This window comes from Sparus aurata, chromosome 24, assembly GCF_900880675.1.
Source record: "Sparus aurata chromosome 24, fSpaAur1.1, whole genome shotgun sequence".
Lineage (NCBI taxonomy): Eukaryota > Metazoa > Chordata > Actinopteri > Spariformes > Sparidae > Sparus > Sparus aurata.
The window spans coordinates 10,153,482-10,172,898 of record NC_044210.1 but is presented as its reverse complement, the minus strand read 5'-3'; the positions used below and the strand labels follow the sequence as shown (position 1 = coordinate 10,172,898).

At 46.9% G+C, this 19,417-nt stretch overlaps 2 protein-coding genes across 12 annotated transcripts in view; both read left to right on the top strand.

Moving 5' to 3' along the window:
- Positions 1-13,382, top strand: part of xirp2a (xin actin binding repeat containing 2a) — a 76,019-nt gene extending 62,637 nt beyond the window's left edge. For all 10 annotated transcript variants that reach the window (XM_030409578.1, XM_030409586.1, XM_030409585.1 and 7 more), the window contains 5 exons: positions 913-982; positions 1,327-1,430; positions 1,898-11,255; positions 12,774-12,907; positions 12,995-13,382. In XM_030409578.1, coding sequence (XP_030265438.1) covers positions 913-982; positions 1,327-1,430; positions 1,898-11,255; positions 12,774-12,868 — 9,627 coding nt within the window. In that variant the 3' untranslated portion in view covers positions 12,869-12,907; positions 12,995-13,382. The remainder of the gene's footprint in view (positions 1-912; positions 983-1,326; positions 1,431-1,897; positions 11,256-12,773; positions 12,908-12,994) is intronic.
- Positions 13,383-18,279: 4,897 nt separating this feature from the next.
- LOC115576750 (beta-1,3-galactosyltransferase 1-like) overlaps positions 18,280-19,417 on the top strand; it is a 101,208-nt gene continuing 100,070 nt past the window's right edge. For both annotated transcript variants that reach the window (XM_030409312.1, XM_030409313.1), the window contains exon 1: positions 18,280-18,427. The gene's annotated coding sequence lies outside the window, so the exon portion shown is untranslated. The remainder of the gene's footprint in view (positions 18,428-19,417) is intronic.

Genomic DNA, 19,417 nt, shown 5'->3' with positions numbered 1-19,417 from the left:
AATGTCTAAAGATAATTCTCACCCAAATGTTCTGGCCATTATTCAACACAATAACTCTGGAACAGCAACCTGACTTGTCAATCAGTATCCATTTTTCTAAGCTGGCAGGACAAAGTACAAAGAAAAAATCAAAGTTCAAATCAAGAATGCAAATGGCAAAATCCAAAATCCGAAAACACATACCAGAGACGGGGGAACAAGGGACAGACAGGAGCAGGAGCAGGAGCAGGAGCAGGAACATGGACGGGAGCATGGACGAGACAGACGCTGACAAGAACAATGACCAGACAGGGAGTGAAGGGAAACACACAGACTAAGTACACAAACACTGATGACAAGACGAGGAACAGGTGAGGTGGACCAACAGGTGAGATAACGAAGGGGAGGAGCACATGAGAACATGAAGGGACCAGGGCAATGGACAGAGGGAGCCAGAGGGAACATAGGAAAAACACAGGAGAACTTAAAGGACGCATGAGGGCATGGGAAAAACAAGACACAAGACACAGAGACATGGAAATCAAATACAAGAAAACACAAGACAAAACCAGACAAGAACACAACCGACAGATCTACAGTCATGACAGCTGCCAACACAGCTGGAGCCCCACCGTTTACCGTACTTCACTGTTCCTCAGTGTGAATGCTCACATCATTCTTACTATAGCGGTCGTTCTCGGTGTGAACAGCCCTTTACCCGAACCATTTGTCCCCTGCTGTATCGTAGCATCTCAACTCCGACAAGCTGCTAATAACCCAGTCTTGTTATCTCAGAACTTTCTGTTGCACTTTACGTGCCCTATATAGAAAATTAGCCCCATGCTAAGCCTTAAACTTCTCACTGATTGAAAACAGTTGGAGGCTGCAGTGCAGTTTCCAGTATACTAATGATTTGCCATCATCTTTCCACAGGTGATCCGTGATGAAACAGTCCACCAGAACAATGTGGCAGCCAGTTATGGAAACCATTTCAATGAAACAGGTTATTCCGCTCATGCTTTTTATATTGTAATTTGCACGTTTTTATCATAGCATTCTTGTGTCCTGTATATTAATGATTGTTCCTACCGCTGCTGAATAACGGATGAGCTAGCAAAATGACTGCAGATGATTTTCTATTCAGTGCATAGCAGCAAATCTAATCAGGGCGAAGTCAGGAAGGTAAAATATTGGAAAGTGGAAATTGGGCAATCACCGCTGCATGGTTTCAGAAAATGAAAACTACTCAGGTTTTTAATGAAATGATTTATTTCTCTTTCCAATCCCCCTGAGCTCCCTCACTGAGAATGACTTAATGAGGCAGCCTTCTTCTTGTGTCTAATTCAGTTATGCTCGTCGGAGGAGAGGACCTACCAAAGGTATCCACTCAGGCTTTGAAGCAGCAGTATGAAAAAACGATTGTGGAGGCTGCACCCGCCAAGGAAATTAAGGTAATGATGCTGTCTGTTTATCTAAATAGATGTTAGGTGGGGTGCTTTATGAGAGATCAGTATGAAGATGAGGCCACATCATGAAAGCATCAAAAGGAAATTACGCATGCCACAAGTTGATGGAGAATAAATTGGACTGAATAAAAGACGTCATGTCATTACACAAGCCTGCGAGTGAAGTCTGAAAATGCAGACAAAAACAGGGTTTACATTACTGTCACCAGCTAAAGTGAACTTCAATGAATATTTTAATCAAACCAGTAACATTCATAACTGGAATTGTCCAAGTTTGACAGACTCAAGATGTGTATTTGTGCATTTATATCCAAATAAGGTTTTTTATTTGGTGCTTTTGCTTCTAGCCCTGGAAGTAAAAATCGTAGAAAAATCATTCATCATTATTTTGGGTTGCAAGTTGAACCCTAAATGTTCTTCTTTCCTTAACCAAAACCACTTACAAACTACAGGTTGATGTGGATTTCAACCAGTTTCAATGGGCACCAGTAAACCAGTCCTCTAAAGCTTCCGCTACAACAAGCTACAAAACCTCCTCCTCCACTCTAAAGAAGGCCACTGCCTCATCAGTGGCATCTGCCTCATCAGTGGCGTCTGCCTCATCAGTGGCGTCTGCCTCATCAGTGGCGTCTGCCTCATCAGTGGCGTCTGCCTCATCAGTGGCGTCTGCCTCATCAGTGGCGTCTGCCCAAACAGTGGCTTACGATATGACAGAGCAATTCCCTCCTCCGCCCTCAAACCTGGCGCAGGAAATCCCTGAGTACGTCTCTTCTGAGCTTCAGGAGTCTGCGTCCCAACATAAGCAGATTGTAAACAGGGAGCAGTACTTCAAACACAAGAGTATGGCTGAACTGAAGCGCCTGTACAAGCACATTCACCCTGAGGTCCGCAAGAACCTCGAAGAGGACTTCATGAGTCAGCTCACTGAAGCGGAGCTGAAGGACTTGCAAACTGAGGAGTTGGGAGAGGTCCAGCAGGCGTGTTATATGTTTGAAAATGACGGCCAGAGTAGGGGATCGAGCCCGGACAGAGAGTCCGTGGAATGGGAGGAGATCCTCAGAGGTGAGGTTCAGTCTGTGCGCTGGATGTTCGAAAACAAGCCACTGGATACGATCAAAGATGAAACCCCAGATGAGGACGAGGTGAGGAATATCGCTCAGCAGGAAATCATCGCTGGGAAAGATGTCAGATACACAGCTTGGATGTTTGAGACTCAGCCAATGGACGCTCTAGGGACGGAGAGTTCTGATTCAGCCGAGCAGTTGCAAAAATCAGCTGATCTGGCGAAAGGAGACGTCCGCACTGCTACGTGGCTATTTGAGACGCAGCCTCTGGATTATCTGAATAAGATCTACCAAGAAGACGAGCAGGAGACAGAAGTTGTCGTCACCAAAGACATCGCTGGGGGAGATGTGAAAACCGCAAGATATCTCTTCGAGACCCAGCATCTGGATTCTCTGGGTAAAACAGAAACCATCGAAGAGAGCCACTTCCTGAACCTGAAGTCTGAGCTGGAAGAGATCAAAGGAGACGTGACGACAACCACTCGCATGTTTGAGACCCAGCCAATGTGCGTCATCAGGGGAGATTCAGGTGAGATGCTGGAGATCACCACCATCCGCAGGGAGGAGACTGAGAAAGGAGATGTCAAGACATCACGCTGGATGTTTGAAACCCAGCCTCTGGATCTTATAAACAAAGACCCTGCGAAGGTAAAGCTCATATGTGGTATTTCCATGGAGGACAACGCTCAAGGCGGCGTTAACAAAGGTAGGTGGCTGTTTGAGACAAAGACTCTTGACACCATAAAGGATGATGAATGGGAGAGTTCAAGGAAGCAGAGGGAAGAAATAATTGGTGCTGACGTGAGGAAGCACTGCCAGGTGTTCGAGACTCAGCCGATGGACACTCTGAAAGACAACACCAACGCCAGACCTTTACCCTCAGAGGAGATTGTAGGTGGTGATGTTCAGACAGCAAAACATCTGTTCGAAACAGTACCCATGGAAAACCTGAAAGAACTGCTGGAAGTGGGAAAGCTTCAGAAAATGGTTGCATCTGAGGAAGAAAAGGGCGACGTGAGGCACCAAAAGTGGGTCTTTGAAAGCCAGCCACTGGAGAATATAAGGGAAGAGAAGAAGGAGTATACAAGAACTGTGAATGTTGAAGCTCTCGACAAAGGCGATGTGACGAACTATAAAGAAAGGTTTGAAAGCATGGATTTAAGCAAGTGTGAGGGAACACAGAAAATTCAAGTTGAAGGCGTCACCAGTGGATCCGTCAAATCAAACAGAGTTCTCTTTGAATCCACCCCGATGTATGCGATGCAAGACAGCTCCGGCCATTACCACGAGGTGAAGACAGTGAGGCGCGAGGAGATTGTGAAGGGAGACGTGCGCAGCTGCAGATGGATGTTTGAAACCCGTCCCATCGATGAGTTTGACGAAAGCATCAATAAGTTTCAGATCATCAAAGGTATATCCAAGCAGGAGATCGAATCAGGGGACGTCAAAACAGCAAAGTGGTTGTTTGAAACTCAACAGCTTGACGCAATCAAACGCTTCAGTGAGGAGGAAGAACAGAAAACTAAGGAAGATATTGAAATTGAGAAGGGAGATGTCAAGACTTGTAGGTGGCTATTTGAGACTCAACCGATGGATGTTCTGTACGAAAAGGTGGCGAAGAGCGAGGCTAATGTCGAGGAAGTGCAAAGAGGGGATGTCAAAACGTGTACTTGGCTCTTTGAGACCCAAACGCTCGACAACATTCGCGATCATACAGAATCTGAGTCCGAGACCATTCTGAAAACCTGCACCGTAAAGCAAGAGGACGTCCAAGGCAAGGACGTGCGCCTGGCCCGCTTCCTCTTCGAAACCGAGAACCTTGAAAACATCACAGGCGAGGACAGCGGTTCTTTCAGGAGGGTTACGGAAATCGACGTCCAGTCAGGAGACGTTTCCAGGATGAAGTACATCTTCGAGAATCGCTCCTCCGACATCATGAGCTCCACCTCGGAGGAGACAATGCAGAGGTTGAAGACGCAGCAGGCGGAGGACATCCAGAAGGGAAACGTGGTCAACTGCACTTGGAAGTTCGAGAATCAGCCGATTGATGCCATCCGTGACGAAGTGAGGGAAGTTCGCACTGTGACTGATGTGCAGGGGGGCGACGTCAACAAAGGCCGCTTCATTTTCGATACGTACTCTCTGGATCAGATTAAAGAGGAGTCTACTGAGACTGAGATTTCTAAACTCACAAGTATCTTTAGAGATGAAGTGGAGAGGGGAGATGTGAAAAATTACACCATGATGTTCGAAAGTCAGCCGTTGTATGCCATCCGTGACAAAGAGGGCCATTACCACGAAGTTACTACAGTTACGAAGGAAGAAATCATGAGAGGAGATGTGGTGGGGGCCCGATGGCTGTTTGAGACGAAGCCATTGGATTCAATCAGAGATTCAGAGGAAGTTTATGTCATTAAAGCTGTCACTGAGGAAGGCATCAACAAAGGGGACGTTAGCTCCGCGAGGTGGAAGTTTGAAACCCAACCACTGGATGAAATTACAGAGGAAATCAAAGTCCGGTCGAAAACAGTTGCAGACATCCAAGGCGGCGATGTGAAAACAAATAAGCAGCGATTCGAGACCGATGAGATGTCTCAAAAGTACATCAGAACTGTTAGCGTGAGCGAAATCCAAAAAGGCGACGTCAGATCTGCCACATGGATGTTTGAAACGCGCACAATTGATGATATCCGCGGTGAAGGCGCTGAGTACGACGGCATGGAGAGAGTGACAAAAGAGGAAGTAATGAAAGGGGATGTCAAACAGTCTGTGTGGCTGTTTGAGAAGCAGCCTCTCGACAGTATCAAAGAGAGTGATGGCTCAGAGCTTGTTGTCACAAAGGAGGAAATCCCACAGGCTGATGTGAAGTCAACAACATGGCTATTCGAAACGACTCCATTTGCTGATTTCAACGAGAGCAGGACAGAAAGAACGGAAATAATTGGAAAGAGCATCAAAGAGACACTTGAGGAACTTTACTGTCAGAAAATGGTGGACTCACAAGGTATCCTCATTGAGGCAGATGAGATCGGCGACGTCCGCATGGCGAAGTATAAACTCATGAGCCAGGAGGCGCCACAAATCCAAAAAGAAGAGATTATCAGAGGAGACCTGAGCAACATAATGATGAACCTCCTAAACCGCAGGGAGATCACTGAAAGGGGGATAACTATTGATAAAGAGGAGCGGGGGAACATCAACACCACTGTGAAGCAGCTGTTCAATCAGGAAAGGGGCGACAACGTTGAGAAAGAGGAAATTATCCGTGGTGACATTCAAGAGGCAATAAACAATCTGCTCAAGAACGAGGGCTCCTCCAAGCGTGGCATTCTGATCCAAGAGGATGAGAAAGGAGACGTGAGGATGACTATCTACTCCCTCTTGAACAAAGACGAGAGGGCCAGCATGGAGAAGGAGGACATCGTTCAGGGTAACGTAAGCAGAACCCTCCACCGTCTTCTGTCCAACTCGGGAGACGAGGAATCTAAAAAGATAAAGATCGGAGAAATGGAAAGGGGTAACGTCAGCTTTTACTCCACGTGTATTGAATCGGGAGCCTTGGATTACCTGAAGCAGCTCCAGTTTGAGCAGGACGAAGGCGAGGAAAAGGTGGAAAAGGAGCGCATCATCGGCGGTGACATCGAGGAGACTAAAATATTGCTGCGGAAGAATCAGCAGCAGATAGGTCGCACAGTGGCAGAGGACGATATAGTTCCTGGAGACGTCCACAGCACTGTGCAGGTCTTCATGATGGAGCCTAGTGTTACCTTCAGAAACCTCGAGAAAAAGGACATCGTGAAAGGTGACCTCAGCGCGGCCCTGGACTCACTGACCCAAGCCATTAATCAGAAAGTGGTGATAGAGAAAGAGGAAGTGGTGAAGGGAGACATACCCACGACTTTGAAGTCTCTGGTGGAGGCCCAGCATCAAGCCAAAGAAATGGAAAAGCCTGAAATCGTCAGGGGAGACATCAGAGGTGCTCTCGAGTCACTGGAGAAATCTGCAACCACCACCGCAGAGGCAACTGTTGAGGATTTAGTCCCAGGTGATATCAAAGGGACCCTGAAGTCCCTGGAGGAGGCCAAGCAAGCTGTGAAAGAGGTCGAAAAAGAGGAGATCGTCAAAGGAGACATCCACACGGCCATGCAGAGTTTACACGAGGCATCAAGCGAGAAAAAGATTTACCAGCATCAAGTGAGCGAACAGGGGGACGTTAAAGGAACCATCCAACTTTTTCTGGAGCCAACGACTCCCCCGAGTGTGCGGCGCAGGGGGAGCATCGAAGGAGACGTGAGAACGTCCATAAAATCTCTTTATGAAGGGCAGGAGACGACGCAGATGGAAAAAGAGGAGGTCGTAAAAGGGGACGTTCAAGGGACGATAAAGTGTTTAATGGAAAGAAAGCAGCATTCAAATCCAAAACGTATGTATGCCCACAAGAAGGCAAAAGAGCCCGTGAAAAATCCATTAAGTGTGAAGCAGGTGGAGCATGAATGTGTACATGAAGCCAAGAGTGAGAGTGGAGCAGGAAATCCAGCCCCCGCTGTGAAAAACCTCTCTGTGAGCAGTGAGTCACAGAAGCACACACAGAGGCACAACGAAAGCAAATCGGTGAAAACACAGGTAATAACCCAGGAGGACCACTCTGTCGCTGTAGCCAAAACAGACAATACTACAGTGGCCACTCAACAGAGGAGCATGAAAGAGCAGAAACCGAAAGCGCCGCCCCCACAGAAAATACAAGCTCCTAAGCCTATTATGGTAAAGAATAAACAAACTGCCAGCAGTGATCAAACACAGGCTAAAACAGCTGACGTGAGCGTGATGAAAGAGGTGCAAAACACATCACAGGCGAATATTTCAAACAAGCAAACATGTGAGACGAAGACAATCAAACAGGTACAGACGACAGTGACGGAGAAGACTGTCGTGCACAAGCAGAGTGTATCAGAGCAAACGTCTCAGAAGCAAACAGAGAATAAGGCACTCACACAGAGGCAGAACATCAAAAACATGAAGAGTGATTGCCGGAACCTTGACACAAGAGGGAAAGGTATGATCAAAAAGCTGAAGCCGGAGATACACTTCCCCCCTCCACCCTCTTCACCGCCTCCTTCCTCCGAGTCCGAGCTCTCCCTCCCTCCGCCGCCATCCCCCGTGCTGGAGAGCCCGGCATCGTCCCGGCCTTCGATCATGAGGCAGGACAGCGACCTGCCACCTCCTCCACCTCCGCCTCCGCCTCCCATGGAATGCATGAAGTCAGAGCAAGATTTTTTCCCCCCTCCTCCACCTCCTCCGCCTCCAGCCTCCGCGGGTGGTCAAGACTTCCTCCCGCCGCCTCCCTCACAGCAAGAGCTTAATGCAATGCCTCAGCCTCCCACTGCAAAGCTGGTGAAACCCACCGGCAAGCCTTTGTTCAAAGTGCCCAAGCAGCCAGAGACACCAAAGCAGCCCATACAAGTTAAACCGAAATGGCAGAAAAAGCAGCCAACTCCTCCACCGCCTCCACCTCCAGCTACAGCACCAGCTCCAGCTCCACCTCCAGCTCCAGCTCCAGCTCCACCTCAGCTGCCTCCTGATCAAGATACAAAAGGACGTAAAGAAGAAGCTAAAGTTCAGGAAGTGAAAAAGGAAACAACCCAACGGATCGAAACAAACACGAAGATTCAGACTGAATCGGCGACAAAAATACCAAGCATCCCGTCCGTGAAGCCGATCCAAAAAGAAAGCCCGCAGCCTCCTAAAAAAGTATTTATCCCTCCGATTAAACTGCCTCCAACTCCTGAACCCGCACCGGCGCCAAAGCCGAGACCTTACGCTCGCAAATTTAAAACCCCTCTCATGCTCGCCGAGGAAAGGTTCCGGCAGCAAAGGGTGGAGAAAGAGGAAATACAGAGGAGTAACGTCACGACTCCCACTTCCCCGCCAATCAGTCATTTCTCCTCTGCCGAGTTTTCTGAAACACAGAGCGCTCAGAAAGAAGTTACCACGGAAGTGACGAAAGCAAAAACTGAAGAGGCTAAAGTCGTGTCCAAAGAAGTATCAGCACAAGAATCACCTGCCAAGAAATCCCCTTCCCAGATCCCTTTGAGCAAGCCCTCGATTTCAGTGGTGAATAAGAAATCAGCCTCAAACGTGTCCTCCTCAGAAAAAATACTCGCCTCAGCTGAGGTTAAAAAGAGTCAGATTGCACCCAAGAATCAGCCTGCTTCTGTTTCTCAGTCTCATCGCGAGGCCTCAAATATCGACGTCCACACAAGCTCGAATGTGGTCACCTCCTCTGTCACGGAGCAGCAGCAGTTTATTAAGAAATCCAGCACCAAGTCTATCACTGCCACACAGAGTGCTGTCCAGGAAAATGTAAATCTTCAAAGCCAGGCCGTGGTCACATTGAGAGCCGAGGATGTAAAGAATATTAATGCGCCTCTGACACAGGAGGGAAAGATGAGTCCCTTTCAACCGACTAAAATTCCAAAGGTAGCACCAACTTTCAAGGTGAAAACCTTTAAGATGCCAGCGGAGAAGAGAGAGGATAAATGTGAGAGTGTCGGGCAAAAGGAGTCGACGAGAAGTGAAATGCATTCGCAACAAGAGAAATGTGACGTGTCACAGAAGTGCGAAACAAATGTCAATCAGGAGAGCAACCAGCTGACGTCAGCGAGGACTGAGATGAAGACGGAAATGAAAGTAAAGGAGAAGAAAACCCAGATGACCTTACCTATAAAGGAGGCTGAGATGGAGGTTCACACGAAAAAGGGAAAGCAGGTGCACAAGAACGAGACTGAAGTGAATGTGTCATCATCGGTTACTGCCTCAATGCCGAAGATGGCTAAAATAACATCTGCAGGGAGTCATCAAGGACAAGGCCATGTATCTGTCTCTCACAGTAAGCAGAGCATGAAGACGGAGCACATTCAAAGGCACGAGGAGGTGGTGGTGACGGAGAGTGTGCAGCAGAGCCTTCACAGGCAAGAGGCTGTTCAGATGCAAGCGACGCTACGAGCCGCAGAAACAAATAAAGCGCCGATAAAGGCAGCAAAGCACAAAGGTGAGCCTAAGGATGCGTCTGTGAGAGGGACGGGGAAAACGGCGCTTAAAGAGGCCACTAATTCAGAAGAAATCACAGATTCAGAGAAATGTAATGTCACGCAGAAGCTGCTCGCACAGATAAAAGAGCTCGAGGGCTCACAGAGCAAAATAGACTCCAACGCTGTCAGGATGATTATAAGTGAATTCCCTGACTGGGTGATGGGCTCGGATGAGAAGAAGAATTTAGGCGAGATCGCTAAACAGCAAAGTAAGAAGAAGTTGAAAGAGATGGTGGTCTATGTGAGGAATATTGTTCAGGCAAAGCTCACTTTTTTCACGGATAACTTGACAGCCGTGGACAAGCAGGAAAGCGAGAAACAGGAACCCCCAGCGCCACCGCCGGTGCCTCCGAAACCAGAGAAGAAAGTTTTAAGTGGAGCGACGGCCGTGATCTCAAAGATTAGCATCGGATCGTCCAAGACTGAAAAGAAGGTGGTGGAGGAGAAAAAGTCGCTTCACGGGAGCAAAATCTATCAGGAGCGGAGTGAAGCGGTGGATATGAGGAGAGTGTCTTCCCCGCTGGCGAGCATCCGCACCCCGTCGCCTACTTTCATCAGCATCGAGTCTAGAAGAGTGGACTCGCCGCTCAGACCGACTCCCTCTCCTCCGCCCTACAAATCAGTCGGGACTCCTCCGCCTCCTCCTCGCAAGTCATACACGCCCACGTCTACCTTCAGCAGGGCCACGCCATCTCCCACCATGAGCCGCTCGGAGAAGCTGGTGAAACTGAGGGACACCACCTCGAAGCTTTCCCGCGGCATCACCCCGCCACCTCCCGTGCCGGCGCCGGAGTCCTTTGTAGCTGAAAGGGAACAATCCTCCCCGTTTGGCTACAGGGATTCTCCCGTGGAGACGGGTGAGGAAGGATTGATGGAAGTGGCAGAAATGGGGGACTCCATGATGACTGTCAGGGACAAAAAGTCGTTCTTTGAGGAGGCGCAGAAGGCCGAGGTGACCAAGGTGTACATGCGGAAGGATCCGATCGATATCCCTGAACGTTTGGGACCTGACGCGGAGGAGGGCGCCGAGGGTGTGGCTATTGACCTCCTGAAAGAGGATCTCCCAAGAGTTGATCTGTCTAAGCTGGTTAACAGATTTGAATCTCCAAAACCAAAAGTCTACGCCAGAAAAGATCCCATTGTGATCACTGAGAGGCTCGGGAGTGATGCCGAGGACGCGGAGGCTGACCCACACACCCCAAAAACGGAAGAAATCCCAACACTCAACGTGAAGGCGATAAAGGATGTATTCGAGACAGGAGAGCACAGCTCCCAGGCAGCCCGAGAGCTCCGAGAGCAGATAGAGAGGAGGGAACCTGAATCGACCTATCCCGAGCCCGTCGGCCACTCTGAAATGACAGCAGTCACTGAGCAATTCTGCAGCGTTGACGACTTCGGAAACATGACAAGGGAGACGAGGAGTGAGATGCATTCTGGGAGCACACTGACCCGTGGCAGCCCTCCATCCTACGCTGACGTGGTGAGAGGCAGCGTTCCAACCGTCGCCGTGCCCCCCGAGGCCTCCACCGAGGAGCTACTGAGAAACTTCCAGCAGTCGTGGGCCGAGAGCCAAGGAGTTTTCCAGAACCTGGGGTTCAGTGTCACAGAGCAGAGGACGTCGCAGATTGTAACACGCCAGCAGGAGACTGTCGTGACGGGTAAACCGCGCTGTGCAGCATGAGGATACTAAACAGGAGTGACGGTGTGTTTAACATGTTTTCAGTGTGGGAACTCTAAGGCACCATCTGCATCGTGTGGAAAGTAAAAGACACATTAACATTTGTTTGACAGTGTTGTTTATGCCACGTGACGCGCTTTGATGCGTGTTCTCTGATTCGGAACATTCGCACCAAAGCTCAGCGCGGCCCGCTGTTTACGTCCTGTCACTTTCACACGTTTTAATATTCACAAGCTACACTTTGTCCTGTTTATTCATACCTCTGATGTGTGAGGCTGGCAATGACGCCAACATATTGAACTAATATTTTCTGGGTGCGCGGTACTGTTCGCACTGAGAGAGACAGCTTTGAAATGTCTTCGCCGAGAAGAAAACAATACTTAAAATTCGTTTATATGCTGCACTTGAAGATAAGGTTTTTTTTCCTTTGGTTCCATGTTTATTAAGTTCATTCTAAAATAAAGTCCCTTTGGAAAAAACACACAGATGTTATGACATTTCAAAAGCTTCAATAACGAGCCATTTTAGACGAATAACTGCAATGCTAATGGAGATACTAACTGTGCATTTTTCTATCGTCAGGGATTCAAATTTTGGTAAAACGCTGAATTACTGCACTTTTATTTTGTTTGCTGTCGCCTCTTATAACACAGCTGAATTGAAGTTTGCTTTGTCCTTTTTGGTTATCTCCTAATCGCCTAACAATTTCCTGGAAAGAGACGTATAATTTGATAGCAATTATAGATAGAGAAGGTATTGCTCCTTTTAAACCCAAGTAGACATTCATTCATTCTCTCTTTTGTTATCTCTCCATGTTAAATTGTAATCTGTGATCATTTACATCAACAGTTATAAACTCTTTTTGAAGGAGTAAATGTCACAGATAAACATGAAGACGTACTTAAAGCCACTGGCCCCAGAGAACCTTGAGAAATGAAAGGATATTCACTGTTCAGCAAACGTTAGTCTTACTTTAAAGGGTAACGTCAACAATTTTTACACATTAAATTGTGTTTACAAGTCTTGAAGGGTACGACTGCATATATGGAAAAAGAAAAAGTTAAAAAAGCCTTTTGTGGCTTCCAGAGGAAGCTGCATGTAAGCTGATTAATTGCCCCCAGTGATGTCACTCAGTTGCATTGTGGGTAATGTGGGCACCAGGAAAAAGCGAGAAGAATGTGTTTGTTAAAAAAATTTAATGTGTTTTCTGCTGTTTTGATTTGTTGGTCTGTAATGAGGAGACACCAATTGACTGCCTTTCAAAACCTGGTGCCTACATTACCCACAATGCAACTTAGCCACTGCCTGACAGCACTGGAGGCAATTTAGGAGATTACATGCAGCTTCCTCTGGTGCCACAGCCGTCAAGATAATTAGAATTAATTAATTTGAAAAGTATCAACCAAACCTATTTACGCCGCTCTTTCCAGGGAATTTCCTAAAGAAATTTAAAGGAATTTGCGAATCTGTCTGTTAAAATCATCCCTCCTTTTTGCAGAAAATTCGAGTTCCAGAGTCCGAACTGTGCCGGGTGTGTCGGAAGCGGGTGTACCCCATGGAGTCGCTGATTGCAGACAAACAAAACTTCCATAAAAGCTGCTTTCGCTGTGAACACTGCAAAGGCAAATTAAGGTGAAGCTATTTCGCAGAGCAGATGCATCCTCGTGGTTTCTCTTCGCCCCGCTATAACACCTCTTTTCTTTCTTTTTTCTCAAATAGCCTTGGCAACTACGCCTCTCTCCATGGACGAATGTACTGCACGCCACACTACAAGCAACTGTTCAAGTCCAAAGGAAATTACGATGAAGGATTTGGACAGAAACCTCACAAAGAACTCTGGAGTAATAAGACCCCGGCTGAAAAGACAAAAGTCAAATCACCAACAACTGAAAAGAAAGTCATGGATTCCAGATATTCCACTGTCCAGAGCCCGCCAGTTACTCAGGAGAACGACATAAACAAAGATGAAAACAAAAAAGCCTCCAGTAAGATTTCTGTGGTGTGGCCTCCTCAATCAGATTCTCCAAAGAAATCCTTCGCCATCGAGGAGGAGCTGAAGTTGGTTAAGCCATCATGGCCCCCGAAGGAGGGCTCAGCTCAGGAAAATGAACATCTAAATCAGCCTGCGAAGCCTTCATTAAAAGAGACTGATACCCCCGCAGAGAAAGTGCAAAATGGGCCAGAAGAAAATGATAAGGTGGAAGAAAGTGATAGTGTGAGAAAGCCTGAAGAGACTGAAGCTCCGGCCTCCCCTGTAGCGGCCGCCGAGCAGCAGATGAGTGGTACCCCCTCTCGAGAGGAGTCAAACAGTGGCTCTGAGGCTGTGGCACAAGTGGGTCCAGAAATGGACTCTGAAGTGCACACTGGAGTGGAAGAGGCAGAACAGAGCGAGAGGAGTGAAAGCATGAAGGATGCCGAGAAAAGTGCAGAAAGGGCGGAGGAAGTGAAAGTAAATGGACATGACGGGCAGACAGAAAGTGCAGCGGGAGAGAAGGGGAGCCAGGAGGAGATAGATAAAGGAAATAATGAAGGCTTGAACAATGGGGAGGCGGTAAAGGTCACATTAATAGATGGGGAGGCGGCGGCAGGACAGGCGCTGAATGCTAACTCCAACAATAATAACAGTAATGACGGCTGGTTCCAAGGGGATGAGGGAAGTCAGTCACTCTTTCTGATAGATACAACTCCAGCAACAGATTCCTTCCAAGCCGATCACTGTGAAGAATCAAAATGGATGCCAAGTGAAGTGCTGCAATTGGCACAGAGTGAGGATGCTTTCGTGCCAGCGGGTGCCAAATGCGCTGAAGCCACAGACTGCTACTCAGACACAAATTTCTTCACGGAGACAGCCGAGGGGACTGTCAGAAACGAGGCCACCGAGCCAAAGATTAGCGCATCGAGCTTCCTGGAGGACATTTTCGCCGGCCTGAGCACCAGCAGCTCCAGCCTGCTATCTGATTTCCAATCCGACATCTTCAGTCGATCTGCGGGGGAGACGCCTCTGGGGTCGACGCTGGATGACCTTTTGGGTTTCGGGATGGAGGCGAACGAAAAGGCGGGAGATATGGCAGGAAAGGACGGCGCTTCTCTGTGGGCGGACGACGGAGACGACGGCGCCCTGACAGTGGAGGAGCAGATCAAGAGGGACAGATACTACGATGACGACGACGACAGCGACTCTTGAATTCAGCCCAATCAGCTAATAAGCAATGCAATTTCATATCTATGTCCATGGAGAGATGAACTGCTCTGATTTAATCTAGTGTTTTTGTACTGAGTTTTGAAACGAATCTGCTCTTTTATTCAATATCTAGCTTTCTTTGTTTGATGCTGATTGAATGCACCTGGTGTGCAGAGCGATGGATATTTCTTCTTCTACGTTAATTAGTATGCATATCTGACTGATCTACACAAGGCTGTATTATTTAAAGTGGCACTATGTAGTATTTACAATGTTAATGAGGTAATGATACAAACTCAGAAATATGTATTTTTTTCCCGCAACTGAATAAACAAGCTCTTCTCAGAGGAAAATACACAGAACTGTGTTTGAAGCTAGAAAGGTGGCGGGGTCCGCCAACTGTAAACAAAGTTAAAAAAAGAAATCAGTCACTGAAGAGCTTCCTCCTCTAATTAAAACGTCTTCCCCAAAACTACATAGTGCATCTTTAATGAACTGTTTTCCTTTAATTAAATGGCTGCCAGCTTTCTTTTGTGTCTGAATAAAAGAGGTTTTTCCTTTAATTTCATTTCTATTATGTCTTCCGGTTTAAATAAAGCTTCATGAACTCAACGATATATGGCTTTTTAATCAGAGAGAGCACAGACACGCGGGAGCAGCAGTGGCACTCGGCTGCATCTCCTTTTGTGCGGCCGGCCAGTTTGATCTATGTCCTACCTCGATAACACAGTCCGGCTGAGATCTCTTTGGCGAAAGGCGTATTGATTTCCACTGATAGAGCAGGCCTGCTGTAGGAGCTACAGATTTTTCCATTAGGTCGTTTTTGTCACCTCTCGAGAGATTTTTTCCCCCCCTCCCATTTCTCACTTACAGCTGGGGTAATCGGCTGCAAAGAGAATATTCTGCAGTGTTAATTACACCAGCGAAAAACTGTGCTTCAGTGTCAGAAAAGTGATGGCTGTACAAATTCGGTGCGGGTCATGCTACATTGTGCTGACACTTCCCTTAAGTTTGGGGAACAATGCTGCTGGTTCGCTAATTCAGAATCTGTTTCTGAAATGCTGTTTGGCACCTTTTTAATTGGACCATTTTTTTCCCCCCCTCCAACTTTTCATTGACAATCCAAAGTAGATGCAATTTAGTACATTTTTAATCGCTTCACCCTCCTGCCAAGCAATTACGGACCCAAACAACTGCCACATCCAGTCAGGATAGGCAACAGATGATAAAACTGCCCAGTTTATGTCACCCAGAATGGTGCTAAATCTTGCAATGAAGCTGTACATTTATCTATAAGCCAGCTAGGGTGTTATGTGGCTCCATGTGGCCTGCTGACTGATTGGTTACCACATCTCACCACATTGGTTTGTTGACTGTTGACTGCCTGCATTGCGACAATAGCCATCTTGGATTTTTGGAGCCAGAAGGGATCATATTTGAACAAGAGGATGGAGCTGAGGAGGATATCGTGACTGGTGGCATCCTGTCAGTGAAAAAGTAGCCATGCCCTGAAACACACATTGTTTTATTCTCTACCTTACTCCAAATTTGGACCATCATTTTCAGAATGAACGTCGTGCCGTGTTTAAGAAGACTTTAAACTAGAGATTGAGACCATAAACTCATTAGGAAACTGTTGACTAAGGTGATAAATCAAGTGAGAAGTAGGGTCATTTTCTCATAGGCTTCCATACAATCTGACTTCAGTGGAGTAGCCCCCTGCTGGCCATTCACACCTGCACACCTTTCAGACCCGGAAGCTACGTCCATATTGTATTGTCCATGGTGTCTCTAGAGGAAGCTGTGTAATAAATTGCCTCGAGTGATGTCACTCGAGTCAGCGTCAGGTGGGTCTCAAAACTACGAGTTTGAAAATGAAACAAGTCCGGAGATTACCAGACACTCCTCACCTCTAGTTGAGGCTAGCAGCTCAAGGCTACATTAGCTGCTACTAGCATAGCATATCAAAATCTCTATCTGAACTTTCAGCAGTTGCGTTGCATTGTGGGTAATGTAGGTAACTAGGATTTTACTAGGAGGAACAATGCATCATTTGCTGCTCACTGCTCTTTGGGTTTGATAAATCCAATGCATGGTGGGGAAATAATGTAATTATAATTCAGCTCAACTGGTGGCAAAGTCAGGAGGGTTTGAGGCAATAGTATGATAACAGCGGTCACCATGATAGTTCGGACTAATCCCTGATTCAAAGCAATGCTCCTGGGTTCAATCTGAGCGAGCACTTCTTCTGCATATCACAGCCCCCTCACTGGTCCCTCATTTTCTCTGAACTCTCCAATACCGGCAAAAAATACTTAAATTAATACGTTTCATGTTTATGTTACTATCACAACATTACACCTGAGCAAGGAAAAACTGTTCAGGGAAACATATAGTATCTGTGATAGATAAGTTGTTCTGACATGCAGCACACACTGTATATGAGGAGCTGTGGAGAGGAGGAGGGATTTGAGACTACATCTAATGGTTAGTTTCATTATCAATTAATCTGCCGATTATGTTTCCAATTAACAGATTCATCAGTTATGAAGGGACGAAAAGGGTGTATGAAATGCTCCTGTCAATTTCCCAAAGTTGAACATGACATCGTCAAAGTGATTGATTAGTGCGACCAAATGATAAAAGAGCTATGCGAAGATAATTAGTTTCCCGTTTTAAAAGACTAAAGAGGCCGTCAATAATTAAAAAATACCAGTGGGGGAGGAAATATTCACATACCACACTGCGAGAACACTCCACTACAAGTTAAAGTCGAGCATTGAAAATGTTACTCAGGTAAAAGTATGTAAATAAAAACAGGAAAATGTACCTTAATATAGAAAGTAAAAGAACTCCCCTGTGACTATTATTGCCTCTATTGATCCCTCCATTGATTGACTGAAAACAGTAATTAAAAGCAGTCATAATTACCCTTAGTGACACCTTTACAATATTTGCTAAGTTGCATTATGGGTAATGTTGGCACCCGATTTTGACAACTGCATGCTGCACTATAACATTGTTGAAAACAAATCCATCAATCAAAATAGAAATGTCAGAATGATCTAATATTAGATTTCTTGTATTCTTCTTCCTTCCTACACCCCGAGGCCTACATTACCCACAATGCACCTTTGTTTTTGCATTCACTAGAGGCAAACTCAGAAATATGTATCTTTCTTTTTAATCAATCATGAAAACAAAGATGGTTTGTGTATTTAGTTTGTTTAGGCATACAAAAATCAATCAATGAAGACACATGGGCACAGAAATGGTTTGGGAGATGCACCTAAGTGCCTACATTACCCACAGTGCAAGTTAGAGTGGCATCACCTTAGATAATTATTGGATTACATGCAGCTTCCTCTGGAGCCATAAAATGCTTTATAATACCTTTTTTTTTCATATATGCAGTAGCACTCCACAAGACCTGTAAACACTCCCTTAATGTGTAAAACTGGCTGAGTTACCGTTTAAGCACAGTACTCGAGTAAATACACTTAGTTACATCCCCTCACTGGTGGCATGTGGACTATTAAATTAAGACATGCTTGAAAAAACTGTGAAACTTTCCCCTCCTAGTGTCGTTCCCATCAGATGAGTACGTCCTCGACAGAAGGAGCCAGTCCATGATATCTCCCCCTGCAGTTAAACCGGGACGTGGGGTTTATTTTTGCTCGGATGGATGCCATCAGATCACTCAGGCGCGTCAGGCGGCCGCTCCGTTGCTTGAAAGTCAATCTCCGTTAAACAAAGCAGCAGCATCCTCGCTCCGCTCTCCCCCTCTTTGATTGGCTGTATCCCTCCCCGGCAGGCGGCCGCTGATTGGACGGCCTCTCTCCTCCGGCTGGGGCTGCCGCCTCCCCCTCCACGAGACGGCGAGCATCAGAGGAGGAACCCGCGCGGCGTGGAGCGGACGGAGCCCGGCGTCCAGGACAAGTTGTAACGACGGGACGCGGACTGCAACACCGGTAGGTGCTCGGAACACGCTGAAAATAGCGCGTTTATGTGAGAAGCTGTGTGCCTGCTCTGTGTCTCCTCGCTAATTGTTCGCTGCAGGCGCTTTCTCGCCACCGGACGGATGCTGCTTCTGAAGTGAAATTGAGTTAACGGCTCGCTAAGTCCCTCAAGCATGGATGCGCTGTTTGACCCTCAGTTCATTTGTCTCTCCCTTCCTCTGTGGCAAAGCAAGCTGCGTCTGAAAACATTGTTGCGGTGACATTTTAAACTTGCTGTTTTGGGGGGTTTCACTCGTCTTTTTGTCGGATGTGAACCGCGAGGTGGCCGAGCTGCCGCCTCTCATTCACAGACTTAATTTGTCGTTTTAAGTGCGCGCCGTCATCGAAATAAGAAGTTGGCTCGCTCGCGCATCGCCTTATTGGCATTTATATGTGTGTGGGAGAGGAGGAGGGCAAGGATAAATCCACATAAGTACATGAGAGCATTGTGCATTTTCATAATGCTGTGCACTTTATAGTCTAATATCAAGCACCGTGATTTATCTGGCTGCTAATCCCTGTCACTTAATATGAACCAGTAAAAATCCATCAGCCCTCTGTTTCATCGCATAAAGGGATGAGTGTCACCATGCTGTGCTTTATCACTTACACTACACCGAGGAGGGACAGTAAAAATGGAAAAGCGGGGTGGATGTAACCCTCTGTGGAAAGCCGCTCAATGGGATTTTTGTCTTGCTGTCGAGGGGTCATAACAACAATTCACGGCCAGTGTCTGCGCTGGCTGTGAACAGAGCGCCTAAGCCTCCAAAAATCCATCCCAGAGATTTATCTTGACAGTTGCTTTGAAATGATCTTAAACGCATCTCCCTCCTGCAGGACTGATCCTCTTTCTTTTTCTTCTTTTTTTTTTTGGGTGGTGGTGGGGGGGGATTACACCTCCCCTTGACGTGAATACATCAATACATCTCCACGCTGTGTCTTGTCGTAAGAGTAATACCGTCC